Here is a 16,495-nt window from a genome sequence, read left to right as displayed (position 1 = left end):
GGCGTTATCAGAATATAACAGAAAGGTTCTTTTGGTGATAAAAATTGGTAAATGTTGGAATTGCTGCAACCAGCGATTTGCCGGCAAGCACTTACAATGCACGTTTGTGACGTTACCAGGCTTGGCAAGCATGTATTAATTTTAGACTTTGCAGCAGTAAAGCTAAAAGCGGCTTAGCCCACAAGCCGAGGAGGGTATTGTACACAAACAGAAGACGTCACAATTTGAGAAGCTGGGGCCTGGCATACAAAGGCATCCTGTAATTGCGCACTTGTATACTAGACTCGCTGAGGACTAGGTCACCCCATGAAGAAAATGCCACATTCATTCTTCCTACTACGCTTAAGCAGGAACAAAAACCACAAGCAGCAACTAGCAACACGACCAAGCACAGACCTAAACACGTCATAAACTTATCTGTAAATATCTATTTGTTCTCTGTATGTGTGATGCGTTAATAGGTGAAACGTATATCACGCACCCAAGCAAAAACGAAGAAACACGCCTTCTGGTGTATTGACGGATCCTACTTCAATGACGAAATAGAGCTGTTAGTTGCAGATTCGGTCTACGTTCCAGAATGATACTTACGCCATTCCGAAGTTATGTTAATCAAAATAATTTACCCTGTTCAACGTAAAATAGATAACTAACGACGCACTGACCAGTACATACTTTATTGACAAAGACAAACATGCAGATTGATGCTGTCACTCAAATATGAGTTTACGCAAATCCAAACTAGATAGAGGTTAGAAGCCGGTAGTGACGTAGCATTATAATAAATGGCGCTATCCTCGTGCAAAGCACAATATCCCAGACTGCATACAATTGAAAGAGACATTTGTACAATGTTTTATGACGCACAACGTTGACAAGCAGCAAAGCGGTTTGTTTGAAATATCTTAAGAAGTTGGCAAGTGTTCAACGATCAATCGTCATCTTCTGAAGCAATCTGAAATAAGTTGGATAATTATTTTTTTGGCTAAATATATGCCGCGGACGGTTTTGACACAGCTACAGTAGCAAAAATGAAGCTTTCTTGAATGCATGCCGGCTCAGTGACCAAAGCGATGTAAGTGTCCTTCTATTTATCAAAACTCAGAAAAAATTTGACAAGTATGTAAAGCGACAGTTAAAAACAATCCGGTCATGTAATGATACAGGGTAGTGGTGCTATGACTGATTGTATCGATCTCAAAACCACCGTTCGACCAGCAGCCAGATTCGAGTTGGCACACACGATGACGAAAGCACTTACGTCATCCTTGGAATCGTAGTCGACCTCGTCGTCTGAGATGACTTTACGACGACCAGATCCGGTCTTTCTGCGGAAAGACTTCGGCGTGGGAGGGTCCTTCGATAGTCGAATCTTAACCCGCAGTGCTGACCATCATAAACACAATCGTGTTAATATAATGACGTCATCTACACTCGTTAAATTGCGGAATTTTTTTACAATCACTTTTCACCTCACACTGACATCAGTTACAATGACAAATAACTTCATCTATTAGTGACACCTTAATTTGTAAAACATTATCAGGAAAGACTAACTGCTCACTGCCCCAGCTAAAAGCCAAGTACGACATTTTACCCTTATCCTGTTATGACGTCATAATCAAAGTCATTATGAAAACTCACGTTCGTCATCAGAGTCCTTTTCCTCGTCATTACTTGCAACTGCGGTATGTGGAGAAGAAGCGGATGTGGTTGTCATGACGCTGTCCTCATCTTGGAGCAGCTCCTCATCGTGCAGCGGAGGAAGACGACCTGTCTTCTCCAAGGTTTCGCGAGCGTAAGTGAAGACCGTGTTGAGCTTGATCGAATCTTCGAAGATCTGTCAAAGATCAAATCCCCGACTTGATGATCTGAACAAGCTAAATAAGCGCTCTTCCCACCACTGCACTCACCAGCGAGCCTTCGACGTTGTACGATTGTGTGTTCTTACACATGACCACGAAATCGCGTTCCAGATCGTCAAAGCTCCGGTATCTGTGCATTTTGATCCGATCTCTGATCTTCTTGATGTCCACCGGGTGCTTTATCATCTCGTAGTAATCCGGGAGCTCCTTGCGAGCTGGAAGCTGGAGGAATGGATCGCTCAAGCGGCGTCCGGTGCTGCATGGTGACAGATAATTAGAAAGCTTACCTCAGTTCAACTGCAACAAGCATTTACGCAGTAATTATGTTTTGAAAACACTTCAGCATCATGATTGTTTGCTTGTGATTTTGTGGCGGAAATGATTCTGCTTTTGTGCACTTTTACCTGTCTGTGTATTTTATCACGTGCTCGATAATCTTTGTCATCTGTTTGGTCAGTTTTGGAGGATTCGGTGTTGGTTTCTCCACTGGAGGGCGGCCGCGACGTTTCTTCACAACCGAGGTTGCTGTGAGAAGAGAAGGAAAGTTACTACATTGAGCTAAATTTGAAGAGAATTATGAGATACAGTATCTGTAACAAAATAAACCTGGTTTGTCGTCGTCTCCATCAAGCCGCTTCCTCTTTCTCTGCTTCTTGCTCCTCTTCTTGTCCTCCAATTCCTCAACATCAATGCCGTCCTCCACTGCCTGCACAGGATAATGAGTCGTTATCCTAAACCTCTCATGCACATGACAGCACGGCCACCATGAATAAGATAGATATCCTGTGTTTGTGATGGACTAGACAGCTGAATTTCATTGACATATCGGTGGCAGATATTTCATGTTATTTTTAGCAAATTATTCTATTTATTGTCTAAATAGAACGCACACGGCAACCCTCTGTAAGATATAATGCTCTGTGTTCACATTAGTTAGACTGGATTTTGTTGAAATATCAGATAATCCATGCTTTTAACCAGATCATTCTATTTATTGTAACACATCCCATTCCAGTTGCAAATAATTCCCCGCATGGAAGGGGCTATAAAGATCATTTATGGAAGAAGCACGATGAACAACTTACTCTCATCCACTCCTTGTCGGTGAGCGACTCGCTGTAGTCCACCTCTTTGCGAGTTCGAGATCCTCTTCCGAAGAGCTTGTCCGCTTCCTCCTCATTGGTCAGTCGAACGAGGTCCTCTGCTGAGGTCAGCAACCAAGGAGGCAACTCGTCCTGTCAATCACAATCCCATTGTTACGTCACAGTTATGATATTTATTAATGCTTTGCAAGGAAAGGATTTATTTTTATCAACTTGGCTTATACAAGTCGTCAGAAATATGATGTCTGAAACATTCCTCGTCAATGCAACAAACTTACAGAATATGGGAGATACTTGGCACCTTAAATATCAGTTTAATAAATTATAAGTTGCTAAATTCACACAGAAAATTCAAATACACAACTTTGACAACAACCAGTATTCAGCACTAAAATTTGAACACTCCAAACGTTTCAAGACAAATAATTCTACTCAATAATCTCTAATAACAAAATTTCGGCAAAAACATCAACTTAATCCACCTCCTCCATGAGTCGGGGTTTCCGATTCGGATCTCGGGCTTCCGCGCGTCGACGATCGATGTCTATCTGCTGGAACTGCTCAAACTCAGCTTCGGTTCGAGCAATCATCTGATTGGTTGTTTCATCATCATGAACCTCGTCCTCATCCTGAGTCAGATCGAGACATAGTCATACTGAGTCACAATCATATAGTCATACTGAGCCACAGTCATGTAGTCATACTGAGCCACAGTCATATAGTCATACTGAGTCAAAGTCATATAGTCATACTAACACAAGTGTTTATTGTCATGATCAGATTTTTTAAGGCGACCGATAAGAAAGTTTGAAGACTGCAACTTTTAAAGACAAATTGCTGATTTTCTTCTGTAGTTGCAGAAATATAAATTTTGCCCATTTCACTCCTCAAAAACACTGTTTCTGATTACACCAAATAACAATGCACGGATGGGAGTGATGGTGCAATGAGTAGACATATGGCTGGCAGGGTTCAGAAGCTTTCATCACTTTCTCAAACATGACCACAAATGAACGTTTAAAATAAATTAAGTCGTAGTAAGGGGGCTTGGTAACATCAGTGTTTTATGCCTCTAAGCGTTGCAGTGATCTCACCTCGTCTTGGTTGTTTCGGAGAAGAATTTCACTGAGAAATGCCCTTCGCTGACTCCCGGTGGACTTCTGGTCGAACATCCCGGCTTGGATAACCTTCTCATCGACATTGAGTTTGAATCTGATCGTTCATGTTATAATATTTTTATGTTGGGCTTTGTAACTAACAACCATACTAACCATTATTCATGTTTATCTTGATTGTTAAATCGTGTACCGGTATTTTGAAAACCAAAAACTGTTGCAGCTTTAATCCTTTATCTGATTATTGTTTGTTTATGAAGCATTTCTATCCTGTTATTATGGTCAGCATTTTTACATTTGTTCAGCCTACTTTACAGGTAATATAAAGAAGTAAGGTATATGGTATAAGCAATATAATAAGCATACACGAAATAATCTTTTAATCTAACAACACAAAATGTTGTACAACTAGACATGATTATAGCTTAAGCCCCTCCAACCAATGGACAAACATAATGTGAACTATAAATAGTACTTGGATAAACCATAGAAATTGCGGAAAGTCACGTTGAACTACCTGGCTGCAGCGAGAATCTTCTCTTCAACAGAGTTGACCGTCATGAACCGAAGAACACGAACTTCGTTTGTTTGTCCGATGCGATGAGCGCGATCCTGTGCTTGGATGTCCTGTAAAGCGGATGTGAGAAGTTATAGAGATAATCACGTCAAATAATAATCCACAGTCACATTGTGGCAATAAACCGGACAAAATCCTTTATTATGTGAGATGTTGTAATGACAAATGATGGGTTTTAACAATGAAAAGAACCCGACGTTGAAGTAAAACTGACGGAGGTTCATCATTGATTTGTTATAACCACAACAACATGCACTCAAGTAGAATAAACACCTACTTAAATAAACTACTCAACAGGCTCAATCAATTAGCCTGTATGTTGATTTCTAACGTTTTCACGGCTTTCGTTATTGACATCACATTGGATTGTCTCACCAATCACATGTTTTATGTTTATGACATCACAATGGATTGTCTCATCAATCACATGTTTCATGTTTATGATATCACAATAGATTGTCTCACGAATTGCATGTTTATGACAGAAACCCTATCATTTACCTGATGTGGATTCCAATCGCTGTCGTAGATGATGACGGTGTCGGCAGTCTGGAGGTTGAGTCCGAGTCCTCCTGCTCTTGTTGAGAGGAGGAAGATGAAGATCTCGGAAGAAGCCGCGTTGAACTTGAACAACATCTCTCCACGATCATCAGCCTTTGTAGATCCATCCAACCTCAGATATTTGTGTCCTTCAAAGCAAATATTCAAATACTTCATTCAGGGTGGTTGTGTTGAAAAGCATTTTTTAAGCTAAAGTGGTTTTTTATGAAACACTGATGGCAAGTTCAACTACAACAGGCACAATTACTAGGTTCTCTTGTTGTGATAAAAAAAGAAGCATAAATTTTCAAAGTATAACCGTTTGTTGCTGACACGGTTTGGGAAAACAGTGCAACTGTTTAAGCACTGGAGAGTAATGAAAACGATATCATGCCAGCAACCCATCAAAAGTGAAAAGCACCGTACCTCGGTACGCAAAGTAATCCTCCAGTATGGTCATGGTTGACGTCATCTGGCAAAACAAGAGGACACGATGGCTGCTTATCTTCAACTTTGGCAAAAGTCGGTCGAGTAATTCAAACTTTCCACAGGTGCGATACAAGTCAGGCCTGTGAAGTAGGAAATGTTCTGTTTTAACGTTTATTCGGTGGACACAATCTGTGTCCATACATTGGCACTTTCTGCCTCTACTAGTTGCAGCGAGCATCAAACAAAAATATTATGAAATTTCTTCTATGGTCGGCAAATCAATTTAAGATCTCTTCATTTTAACTAGTAATCTTCTACACATTGAATAGAGCATAAATCTCTTAGTAATACTCTCTCATTTCTTTGATACTTGTGGGGTTGATAAGAATTTCCATGAATTGCTGCTTAATCGAATGAAGTGGGCAACTAACTTCCTAAAAAGGCCACAACTAACCCACTGTACTGGAAACAAATTCACCAAATTAGATATCATGTTAAAAATAAATCCATAAACAATGTCTGGTCGGCTGGTTCAAAGGTTAAAATCATCACTTCTGGCAAAATAAACTTTGACCTACCCAGTGACAATCCCTCCAGCAATCCCAAAGTGCTCAGCCATGGATTCTTCGATGTGTCTGAACATGAACGGGTGGTTACAAATCTTCCGAAGTTGCATGATGGTGTTCATCAACGTCTTTGCTCCTCCTTTGCCCTGCTTTCCTGCATTGAGATGTTTCGTTTATTGGGATAACTTTAGAGTTTCTTTAGTTGGAAATGCCCAAAAAACACTGAATTTTTTACTATTTGAAAACTTACGGCTCATACTAACGTGTTTTTACGAGTATAAAGTAAAACATGCATCTAGCGAGGGGCGTAGGTCTTACCTTTTTCAGAGCCATCTGTAAGCACAAGACTGTGTGCGTGCATGTGGCAGTACAACAATCGCTGCAAAGCAGACATGTCAACCTTGACCAGATACTCAACCTGGGATATAGAAAACAAATTCCATTAAAAAAGTGTATCCTTCTATGAAGTTGAGCATAAGCTTCAAATACCGGATTAAAAATCAAAAATATTATGAGACTAAGGGAAAGCGGATGCCACTAAAAGTTTTGTATACGCTGATGAAGATAAGGGACGCTATGCTCCTTAAATGCAGAGTAAAATGTTCATGAACTGCTGCTTGCCTTGCAGGAGGTATCACTTATATCAGCAATCACTGCCGGGAAAATTTTCTCAGCACAAATAAAAAAAAATTTCAAATGGATGGAGCACAAAGTTTCACCTTTTCAGGGAGTTGATTCTCAACTTCCTTCTTCAATCTTCTCAAGAGGAAAGGACGAAGCACTTTGTGGAGACGACGAATGATCAAAAACGTCTCTTCCTCGTTTAAATCAACCTGATTTAGTGAAACGTTTAATTAATTGCTAAACATTAGTGTCCATGCGTGGATGAATATTTTGTTTTATACAGACCTTCTCCCCGGTGAGAGCAAAGGGCGCGTTAAACCATTGCTCGAACGTGGAACAACACTGGAATATGGACGGCAGGAGAAAATTAAGGAGGGCCCACAATTCCGGCAATTTATTCTATGACAAGAAATTGTATGGTAGAAAAGAACTTTTTTAATATCACCTGCTTAATAATCAAGCAAATTAAATGTCTTATCCATCTATGATGATATGCAGTAGATGCGCAGTCTAAGCAATGCGAGCGTGAAACCTGCAGAGGTGTGCCCGTAAGGAGTAATCTATGTGGGCTGAGATAGTGTGTGTTCAGGACTTGTGTTAACTTGCAGTGATGGTTCTTCATGCGATGACCCTCGTCAACTATCTGATATTTCCACCGAATCTGGAGATAAAATATGCAAGTATCATGCGATCTTACCCCGTAATATCAACTTCAACCAACTATCTGTTGTTATGATGAACTCATTGCTGCTTTGAACTCAAGCTAACAGTAGATAAAACTTTTTACCTTTGAGAGAACATGCTTGTCCTTAATCACGTACTCGTACGTAGAGATGACGACGTGAAACTTTCCCGCCCTCAAGTTGTAGGAGAGAGTCTTGCGGACTTGGGGCGACCCCTTATAAGCGACCTTTATCACAGATGGGGCCCATTTGTCGAACTCCAGAACCCAGTTTGAGAGAGTTCTAAAACGAAAATTTAATACAGAACATGTAAGTGTAATAATATGTAACATGTACGACGTACATATTACATCCATATTCTTTAATACATCTGAAACCAAGATTTTCGATCAAGTTTTCATTTAAAGAATTTCAATAAAAGAATACTTTCAATATAAAAACATGGATAACTAAAAACATCACCATAAAACATAAATAGGTATGTATTTAAAAGTTGTATGACCTTTTAGCAAACTAAAATGGCTAAGTTGCTTTCATACAATTGAAACTCACGAGAGCGGAACGATGATCAAGAAAGGCCCATTGTCGTGTTTCTTCTCCATGAGGTGAGTCACCAGTGCTATGGTTTGTATCGTCTTCCCCAGCCCCATCTCGTCGGCCAAGATTCCATTCAAGTTGTTGTTGTACAGTGAAACCAACCATTCCAGACCTTTGATCTGTTTGATAATATAGAAATGAGATGAGTAGACCTGAAATACCTTCCACGACAACATGCAGCATATTATTAGCAACTTTCTTTCTAACACTCAAATTTATATACTGGCTTCCCATTTTAAACACAATCATACTTATTACATCACAATGACAATCGATGATGTCACAAAAGCAACCTGGTATTCTTTCAAGGTCCCATTGACCAACATTTTTGGTTGTTCTGATATTTTCTCGTTGATGTTGTGAGCGACGGCGTAATACGTATTCGAGTCGTACGTTGTGTACTCGTCGTCTAACTCGGCATTTGCCTGAACAGTGCAAACGTTGTCCAGTAGAAAATTTTTAGTTGTTTGCCAGAGGGAAAAACCAAAACCTCTCAAAGACTTGAGTTATTCAATGACTTGAGTTATTACAAAATACCGAAACTCATGCATTAGATACAGATATTTATCACAATAAACAAGAACGAACGACATCAAAGTGAATGTTTTTAAACTAAAAACAGTGCAACATCCAAGCGAAGTCATACAATATCATCCAAATTATCTTCTTTCTTTTCATTTTCCTCCTTCTGTTCTGACTTCTCCGGCTGCGATTGTTCCTAAATCACAACGACAGAGTCAGGTACCATCACTACCATGTTACTGCTTAGCCTTCTATACTTGTTAATAATAACCAAAGTGATAATCAAAAGACATGAAGAGAAGGTTTGGTTAGTTAGGAAGATTCAAACCAGCAAGTTACTTTCAAACACTTGTAGGACATTGAACGTAAAAGTTCCTTTTCAACACAAGTGCATCAATAAGTTAAACAATAAAATAAATAAGTTAAATAAGTAAAAAAAAGATAAAGTTAAATAAACAATAAATGGAGAGTAACAATTTACTCAAAAATATGAAGCGACTAAGTTAATCTATGAGCGAATGGAGATGTGCATGCCAAGATGAGAAGCATCTGAGAAAGATGATCCCAAAATAATCTCACCTCTCCTTCGTCCTCTTCTTCCTCGTCACTTTCCTCCCGAGGAGCAACCTGAGCAGCAATTATAAAAGTTTGATCTTTAGATCTCCATAGTAAAATAAATTTCGTCTTTAAATCGAACAAATTATTATATCAATACAAGCTTCAACTCATATCATAGAACTAAAAAACACCGGCCGTATTACAATGCCTGATATGATGTAGTTTCATAACGAAATCTTCCGCTGCAACTCACCTGGAAGTTGGGATGCATTTCTAACCAAGCATCGAGATTGGATGCTTTCGGAGCAGTCTCACCGTGCAATATCTCCCCTGTTTCGATGTTCTTTACAGCAACGTGACGATCTTGGTCTTCCTCATCCTGAGACATAAATTTGACAAGTCAGACAAGACCATTTAACTTACTTAAATGCTGGAAGTGGAAGGATAGAGCACTTGTGGTAACGGTAACTTCCACTTCATACCATTTATGTTTACAAATACACTCATCAATTCCAATCACAGACAAAGTATCTTGATTGTGACGATTTCAACTGTTAAACTATGAGAAAGAAGCTCTTCAATACCTCAGATTTCTTCTTCTTCCTTTTGCCTTTCTTCTTTGCCAACGCAAGTTTATGTTCCTTAACTAGTTTGACAATGTTTCGAATATACTCGTCCGTTTGACCGAGGAGATAAGCGAGACGTCGATCCTTCTTTGCGTCGATCAACTTCCTGTAGCCTTCTTCATCCTCCGCCTGGATCAAGGAAGATGTAAGTTTAGGATCAAGGAATAGAGGAGGATAACACACTTAATGCTAACCATTAAACGTCGCATTCTCTCTTTTTCAATTCTCTCCTCTTCTTTGCGTTGTTCTCTCTCTGTGTTGGCATGATACATCTGCACCGCTTTCGTCAGTTTTGCAATCTGAAAATAAAGCAACAAAAAATCCACTAACATTTCAACACTGTTGTGCGCGGCGCTGAAAAACTATAAAAACTGCAAAAAGAACCCAGGGATGAGATAATCGCAACTGCATCAACGGCAGATTTGTTGCAAAATGGCCGCACCTTGCCGCTGATGCTTCGATGAAATTCTCTGAACTCCTTCGCATGATGCATGACGCTCTGGAGGAAGTCATTGTGCTTCTGTTTACGGCGCTTCTCTGCTTCCAACTTTTGAGCTTTCTCCAACTTCTCCGTGAGCCGAGCTTCACGAAGATTCTGTGAAAGTCAAAACAAACACATCGTTAGTGAGTAGTGACATCATCAAGTTATAATTTAACATCCACATCTGATATCTAATATCCATGTCCACACAGTGAATTTATGTCATATACTGCTCCTTGGTCACATCAAGTTTTTCTACTAAAAAATTAAAACTACCAATTCCGATTCAAAGGGAATGTATCAGAAAATCTCTCTTAACTGCTTATAAATTACTTGAAAGTAGATCGAGTATGTGGACGGTACCTGTCTCTTCATTCTCTTGTACGCTTTAGCATTGAGGGCAGTTTCAAGGGTGGTGTCTCTTCTCATGGCTGTCATCACCTCGCCTCGAAGTTGCTTCTGAAAACCTGACATGTAGGGGTTGTTATAAGAAACGTGCATAACTAAATCTTGTAGTTTTATTGTCAATTGGTCACTAAGCATTAGCAAAAGTAGGCGCAAGGAAACATTGAAATCAGGTGAATGCAGCAAATGCTTCATAAACAATGTTACAACACAGAGCGGGTGTGTTGGATCCAAACCACTTACACTGCTTTATAAACACGTCTGGTTAAGCTAGAAATTTATAGGTTTAGCAACATATAAGAGTTTAACCTAATAACCGAAGAGCTTTGAGTTCAATGGTAGCCTTAATACGAAGATCATCGGCGATATTTGCTGGAATGTTCTCCAGTTCCACGATACGTTGAGCAATTCGAGCTTCAATTCTGTAAACAAAGTTATTAATAGTCAGCATCTATGCACTGACACCACTAACTTGGCTTCTTATGATAGACGTATTATGCCTGTTACGTAGCTTGGACGTAACCACAAGTCTCACGTTCTAACGAGAATCAACATAACCTGTCCAGTCCATCTCATCCAAATTACCCATATTTAACCGCACCTTATACCAGCAACAACGCTGGTATTATGATCCCAAACGATAAATTTTAAACTATTAGCAACTAGTTTAGCCGTATCTTACCTGTTCTCACGCTCCTGCAAGATGATGTTGGGATCTATGCCTTCTGGTTTCTTCATAGGAGCAAGCCTGCTTGTCTTCGGTGGTATTTGGAGCAAGGTTGCGAGATCTTGTGGAGGAGCTGGGGAAGACGGAGCAGACTGAAAGAATAATTTCAATTTCATCAAAATTATAGTAAGACTTTTAAGAACGATAAAAATACACACAAGACTAAGAAATTTCTACAAAGTTTGATTTTATACGTAAACAATTTGATAATAAAGTTCAAAGTGGACCTGGTTGTTCTCCGTTGATGGTTTTAACGGAGTTGCAGGTTTTTCCGCTTCTTGTAAACTGCTGGTGGTTGATCCTGGTGCAGGCGATGCTGCAGCTTTAAGCATAATGTTTTTATGTGAATCATACGGGTAACGTTTCGCTATTACCTTGACAATTCAAACCTGACAATTGTAGGGTTAGGGTTTGAATTGTTAAAAGGGAGAGGGTTAAAATTGTCGGGTTTGAATTGTTGCATTACTCTTTTGCCAGCACTGTGCATGAAAGTTAGCAATTAAACGAAGCATTTGATCAGCTTACATCACTTGCAACACATTCTCACCATTAGCTTGGTTAGCTGCCCGTTTCCCATGAGTTGCTTGCATCAGTTGATCCGGGACTACTTGTTGCCGTGCCAACATTTTATAAGCTAATATCTGCGCTCTCAGCTGGAACAACTGCAGGCTGGAGAACGACGTTGGTTCTCTGGAAATGTCAAAAAAACCATCAGGATAAATCTGCATTAAAGCAGATGGAAGAAGCTCAAAGTGACTAATTAAAGTATTACAACTATTTTATATAATACAACAGAATTTTATTGAATACTATTAATCTTATTCCATGAAATAAACATATCATTAACTCTCCAAAACAGCTCAAAATAATAAAAGTATTAACAGCTGAATTTTGGTAACGCTTTGCCTTGCACGATTATTCTCGTTTCCTGGGTAGGAACATGTATTCAAAGCATTTAAAAAAGATAGTATATACAAGAGAGTAAAATAATTTCTAAATCCAGAAAGTCTACAATCAGCATAAAATTAGTAAGGATATTTTGAAAAACAACCAATTTACTTGGTCGAGCTTCCGGCTTCCGATGTAGGTTGTCCTGCGGCAGGAGTGACATTGGTGGACGTCGGAAGAGAGGTTGGCTCACTCATCGGGGGTTGACTTGTGTTTGGGGCTGGAGCTCCACTTGAATATGGAGTTGCTTGAAATCAAGTACAAGTTCATGGTCAGCGATGCTTCGAGCTTTATGCAAACAGCGTTTATGGCGAAAACTTTACGCTTTTTGTTGTTCTTAAGCAACAAGCTGTCGTGACAAAGTTCATAATTAAATTTCTCTCTTATTATATACTCAACCAATTTGAAAAAGACAATCGTATTTGTTTTCAATAGAAAGTAAAATTACTGTAAGCAAAAAATTTCAGGGCATTAACACATTAACAGCATTTGGACCATTACTAATCAATGCATAGGACAACTATTGATTAGTATCCATAACAACATCTATATACTTTGAGCAGAAGGTTGGAATTGCACCATTTGTTGCTGATCTCCAGAGCTTGCCGTTACATAGGGATGTGCCTAAAAATATGCTCGTTAAATTTATGAGAAATTTGTAAAATAAATAATTATACCTTGCAATGTAAAATGGAAAGTCTTTAGACTGTTAATTTGAAAAGTGCATGAATCATCATGCTACGTAGACTGCTCTGAACTCGAAAGTTCGACAAAACAAAAGCACCAACTGATCATTATGCAATAATATTCAATTAATTTTATATATACATTCATAATACATGGAACCGATTTTCAAAAAAATGTAGAAAGAAATATTGGCATTAGACATCACTATAAAAGTCATCGAACCTGTGGAGCATGTTGTTGTTTTTCCTCAGCCTGGCGTACAAGATACGAAAGCTGTTGATACCTGGGATCATTTGTGAGGCCTTTCGCTTGCATTGATTCCATTGCCTGAAAAAAATGAGCCATCAACTGCTACTGGTCAACTACCGTGAGATGACACAAAGTGTATGATACATGAAATCTACATCGAACAGCAGCACCATTATAACAGGAAAGCTGAAATTGCATAATAATACACAATATATATATTAAATCTGTTTTAGCAGAGAACCTGCACAAAAAATAACAAAGCAGAAAATGGAGCAAACCTTTTTCATGGACGTGACACTTTCAGTCGAGTAATTCTCCGACGATGGAAATTGTCCTGACGAAGTTGGGGGGTGGGGAGCACTGTATGAGGGTAATTGCTGGGGCTGTGTTGGGTGTTCTACATTTGCCGATGCAGTGTTCATGGGTGGGGCACCAGTAAGAGGGGGCTGCTGATACATGGGACCCATGTGTGGGAGTGATGGGGCTGGGTACATGTTGGAAGGTTGACCTTGGCCTAAAAAAGTTGAGAAATGTCAAATTTAAAAATAAAACAGATTCGATTGTAAGAGTTCAGCCTTTTACAAACAGTACATTTATAAATTTATCACCAGGCCTATAAATGTCATTTGTTTATCTTGGTAAGTACACCACAGAATGTTTTGCACTACTTTTTGTCAGTATAATTTTAATTGACTAGAAATTTTTAATCAAGTAAAATTAATAAAAATATGTTTTACTTTATGTTTTAGTTCAAGAATGTATCACATAGAAATTCATTGAAACTATGCTTCGTGGAATCAAGGCATAGGACAAATATGATATCGATGCATGATGGTACTATGACACTTTATCGAACGACAGTTAATCGAACCGACAGATGATCGAACGACACTTTATCGAACGACAGGTAATCGAACCGACAGTTGATCGAACGACACTTTATCGAACCGACAGTTGATCAAACGACAAACTTTGAGAATAGCTTCAAGCAAGATTTTTGCGTGTTTCTCAAACATTGAGACAATAAGCCATTGTGATGTGCGGTCTTTGTAATGGTGTACATTAATGAATTGTGATGTATATATCATAAAGTTGACGATTTATATTTTATATCTATATTTTATATTTGTATCATAAAGTTGACGATTTCGCATGGCGGCCGGCCCGCCATGCGAAATCATCCGGCCCGAAACATATTAATAAGTTATCACAAGAATACGCACGAGAATCACTAAGTACGAGATTGTCTGTACAGTAGACTAGACTAGTCGTTATAGATACAAAGAGTAAGAAATTGAAGGCAAAATTTCATAGCAAGGGGCATATCGCTGCCTGACTTTTACACAAAGTAGCTTCTTGAAAGTGGTCTTTATCCCAGCTTGACCGAAAGCGCAAAAGAAATGGCATCGATGCTTGGTAGCACGTACACATGAAATTTTTCTGGTGATGTGGAAAAATTAGGTGTACAGCATCATCTGGCTTCCTGTATACATCATAATTGTAAAACTAAAGAAAGTGAATTTAGTGTAAATTAGGTATTTCTAAAAGTGACACATTTCTAGAAATTCTTCTTGTTACGCCACGCCCCCGCTGTGAGAAGAGAACGAAAGAGAATAGTTAGTCAAGTTATTGGTGCGTAAATGAGTAATACGCTTCAATGCGGAGAGAGAGCAAAATTATATAAATATCACAATATCTCAAAAATTACAAAATCCAACTTTATCAAACAAACATGGACAGATAGCTGAACATTTTTTATGAAAAGTCACCAAATTTCAATTTTCTACAGCAAACAATGCAACTGTACGCCACGTTTTGCTATGACTGTGTGCGGGAGAAGCAACAGTCGATTCGATCAACTGTCGGTTTGATCAGCTGTCGGTTCGATAAAGTGTCGTTTGATCAACTGTCGGTTCGATAAAGTGTCGTTCGATCAACTGTCGGTTCGATCATCTGTCGTTTCGATCAAGTGTCGTTCGATAAAGTGTCGTTCGATAAACTATCTTTCGATTACGTGTCGCGTCACGATGCATGATAGCAACAAAAATTCTGACTCCCACAAAAAACATTAGACTGTAGAGTATAGCAGCTTTTCACAAAAAGTCTTGTGTGCAAAAACTCAAATTTTGAAATGAGGACGTGTACCGATACCTTAATTCCTTCTTCATTTAATATAAATTGCCATACAAACGTTGCAATTCACTTTACCTATATTTACTATAACAATACATGTGTATATACACTATACAAGTACGAAAGTTATAGCAAGTGACAGGAGAAAACGCCGCAAAAGCGTGCACCACACTATCCAGTATGGAGTATACTTCAGTGCTACACACCTCAACAATTCCTGATTTACCAATACACAGGCAAGTCTGTTACTGTGTAAATACCTTGGGGTTGAAGATACGGTCGTTGCCCTTGTGGTGGAGGGTAAGGCTGTGAATTATCTGGAACAGGCATGTTTGGATTCGATAAAGGAGGCTGAGTGTTAGTTCCTGTGGCTGGGGCTTGACCAGCTTGGCCTAGAATCGGATTAGACATGCCAGGCCACAGCAGTCAGTCGATGCAAAGTATTCCGAAACCACTTGCTTATTCTAAAGACTCATAAATGACCTAGTAACCTACAAACGGTAACAAAACAACAACTACTAAAAAACTCCATTGGCAGTAACTGGGGTTAGATTGATTTTGATTCATGAAAAGGAATTTCTAAACTGTCAAAATAAGCACCTGGACTTGCATAAGCTATCGAGTTACGCTTTGAAATGATTGCACTGTCATTTGCCCTGGTGGTGTGCGAACATGTCAGCTTAAATTCGCGCTCCAGGTCGTTGGTATCCACTGCTTGTAGTGAATGCATATTTCCTATAAAACGATTTTTTCTATTTGTAGAGTGTATGTTATATATATGTGTGCTATCTATTCTTACATGTTTAGTGACTTTCCACCACTTGCTTTTTTCAAAGCAGAATAAAAATTAATCGTAACCAACATTAAGTGTCAACAAGGCACCTGACTGGAATGTTTTTGATGAGAACTCGTGCGTACAAATAAGCAACTTTTGGTGTGATGAACTGAAGCCTCAGTTTTTGGTTTATTTATAATAAATTTGCGTTCAAGCAACCAAGTTTTCTTTGTTATCATAAATCCTCTGGCAACAAAGAATTCTTACCATTTATTTACATTAAAA

The 16,495-nt window shown here is 39.0% G+C and overlaps 1 protein-coding gene across 1 annotated transcript; it reads right to left on the bottom strand.

Annotated features, from left to right (window-relative positions):
• Window positions 1-661: 661 nt before the first annotated feature.
• On the bottom strand, window positions 662-15,920 carry LOC143459009 (SWI/SNF-related matrix-associated actin-dependent regulator of chromatin subfamily A member 4-like). Its single transcript, XM_076955950.1, has 36 exons — window positions 15,696-15,920; window positions 13,581-13,816; window positions 13,276-13,380; window positions 12,921-12,990; window positions 12,478-12,613; window positions 11,966-12,108; window positions 11,646-11,740; window positions 11,374-11,510; window positions 11,001-11,113; window positions 10,650-10,753; window positions 10,248-10,400; window positions 10,000-10,104; window positions 9,764-9,934; window positions 9,433-9,558; window positions 9,201-9,248; window positions 8,746-8,817; window positions 8,393-8,524; window positions 8,055-8,218; window positions 7,607-7,784; window positions 7,352-7,480; window positions 7,105-7,218; window positions 6,915-7,028; window positions 6,514-6,613; window positions 6,208-6,349; window positions 5,627-5,769; window positions 5,162-5,349; window positions 4,601-4,710; window positions 4,063-4,180; window positions 3,451-3,597; window positions 2,951-3,100; window positions 2,472-2,571; window positions 2,270-2,390; window positions 1,914-2,121; window positions 1,645-1,840; window positions 1,262-1,386; window positions 662-955 (listed from the first exon to the last, which is right to left on the bottom strand). Exons 1-36 carry the CDS (start codon window positions 15,844-15,846, stop codon window positions 932-934), a joined length of 4,668 nt encoding a protein of 1,555 aa, XP_076812065.1. The 5' UTR covers window positions 15,847-15,920; the 3' UTR covers window positions 662-931.
• Between the last annotated feature and the right edge of the window lie 575 nt (window positions 15,921-16,495).

This window comes from Clavelina lepadiformis, chromosome 5 (assembly GCF_947623445.1).
Source record: "Clavelina lepadiformis chromosome 5, kaClaLepa1.1, whole genome shotgun sequence".
Taxonomy (NCBI): Eukaryota; Metazoa; Chordata; class Ascidiacea; order Aplousobranchia; family Clavelinidae; genus Clavelina; species Clavelina lepadiformis.
This window is presented reverse-complemented; position numbering and strand designations above follow the sequence as displayed.

What these genes read in the sequence shown, in the direction of transcription:
- LOC143459009 (XM_076955950.1), bottom strand. Translation starts at nt 15,846, where the DNA reads ATGTCTAATCCGATTCTAGGCCAAGCTGGTCAAGCCCCAGCCACAGGA. An exon ending in AAGATAATTTGGATGATATT is followed by an intron (nt 8,525 to 8,745) that starts GTATGACTTCGC and finishes TGCACTGTTCAG; the next exon opens with GCAAATGCCGAGTTAGACGA. An exon ending in TCCGAAACAACCAAGACGAG is followed by an intron (nt 3,598 to 4,062) that starts GTGAGATCACTG and finishes GATCTGACTCAG; the next exon opens with GATGAGGACGAGGTTCATGA.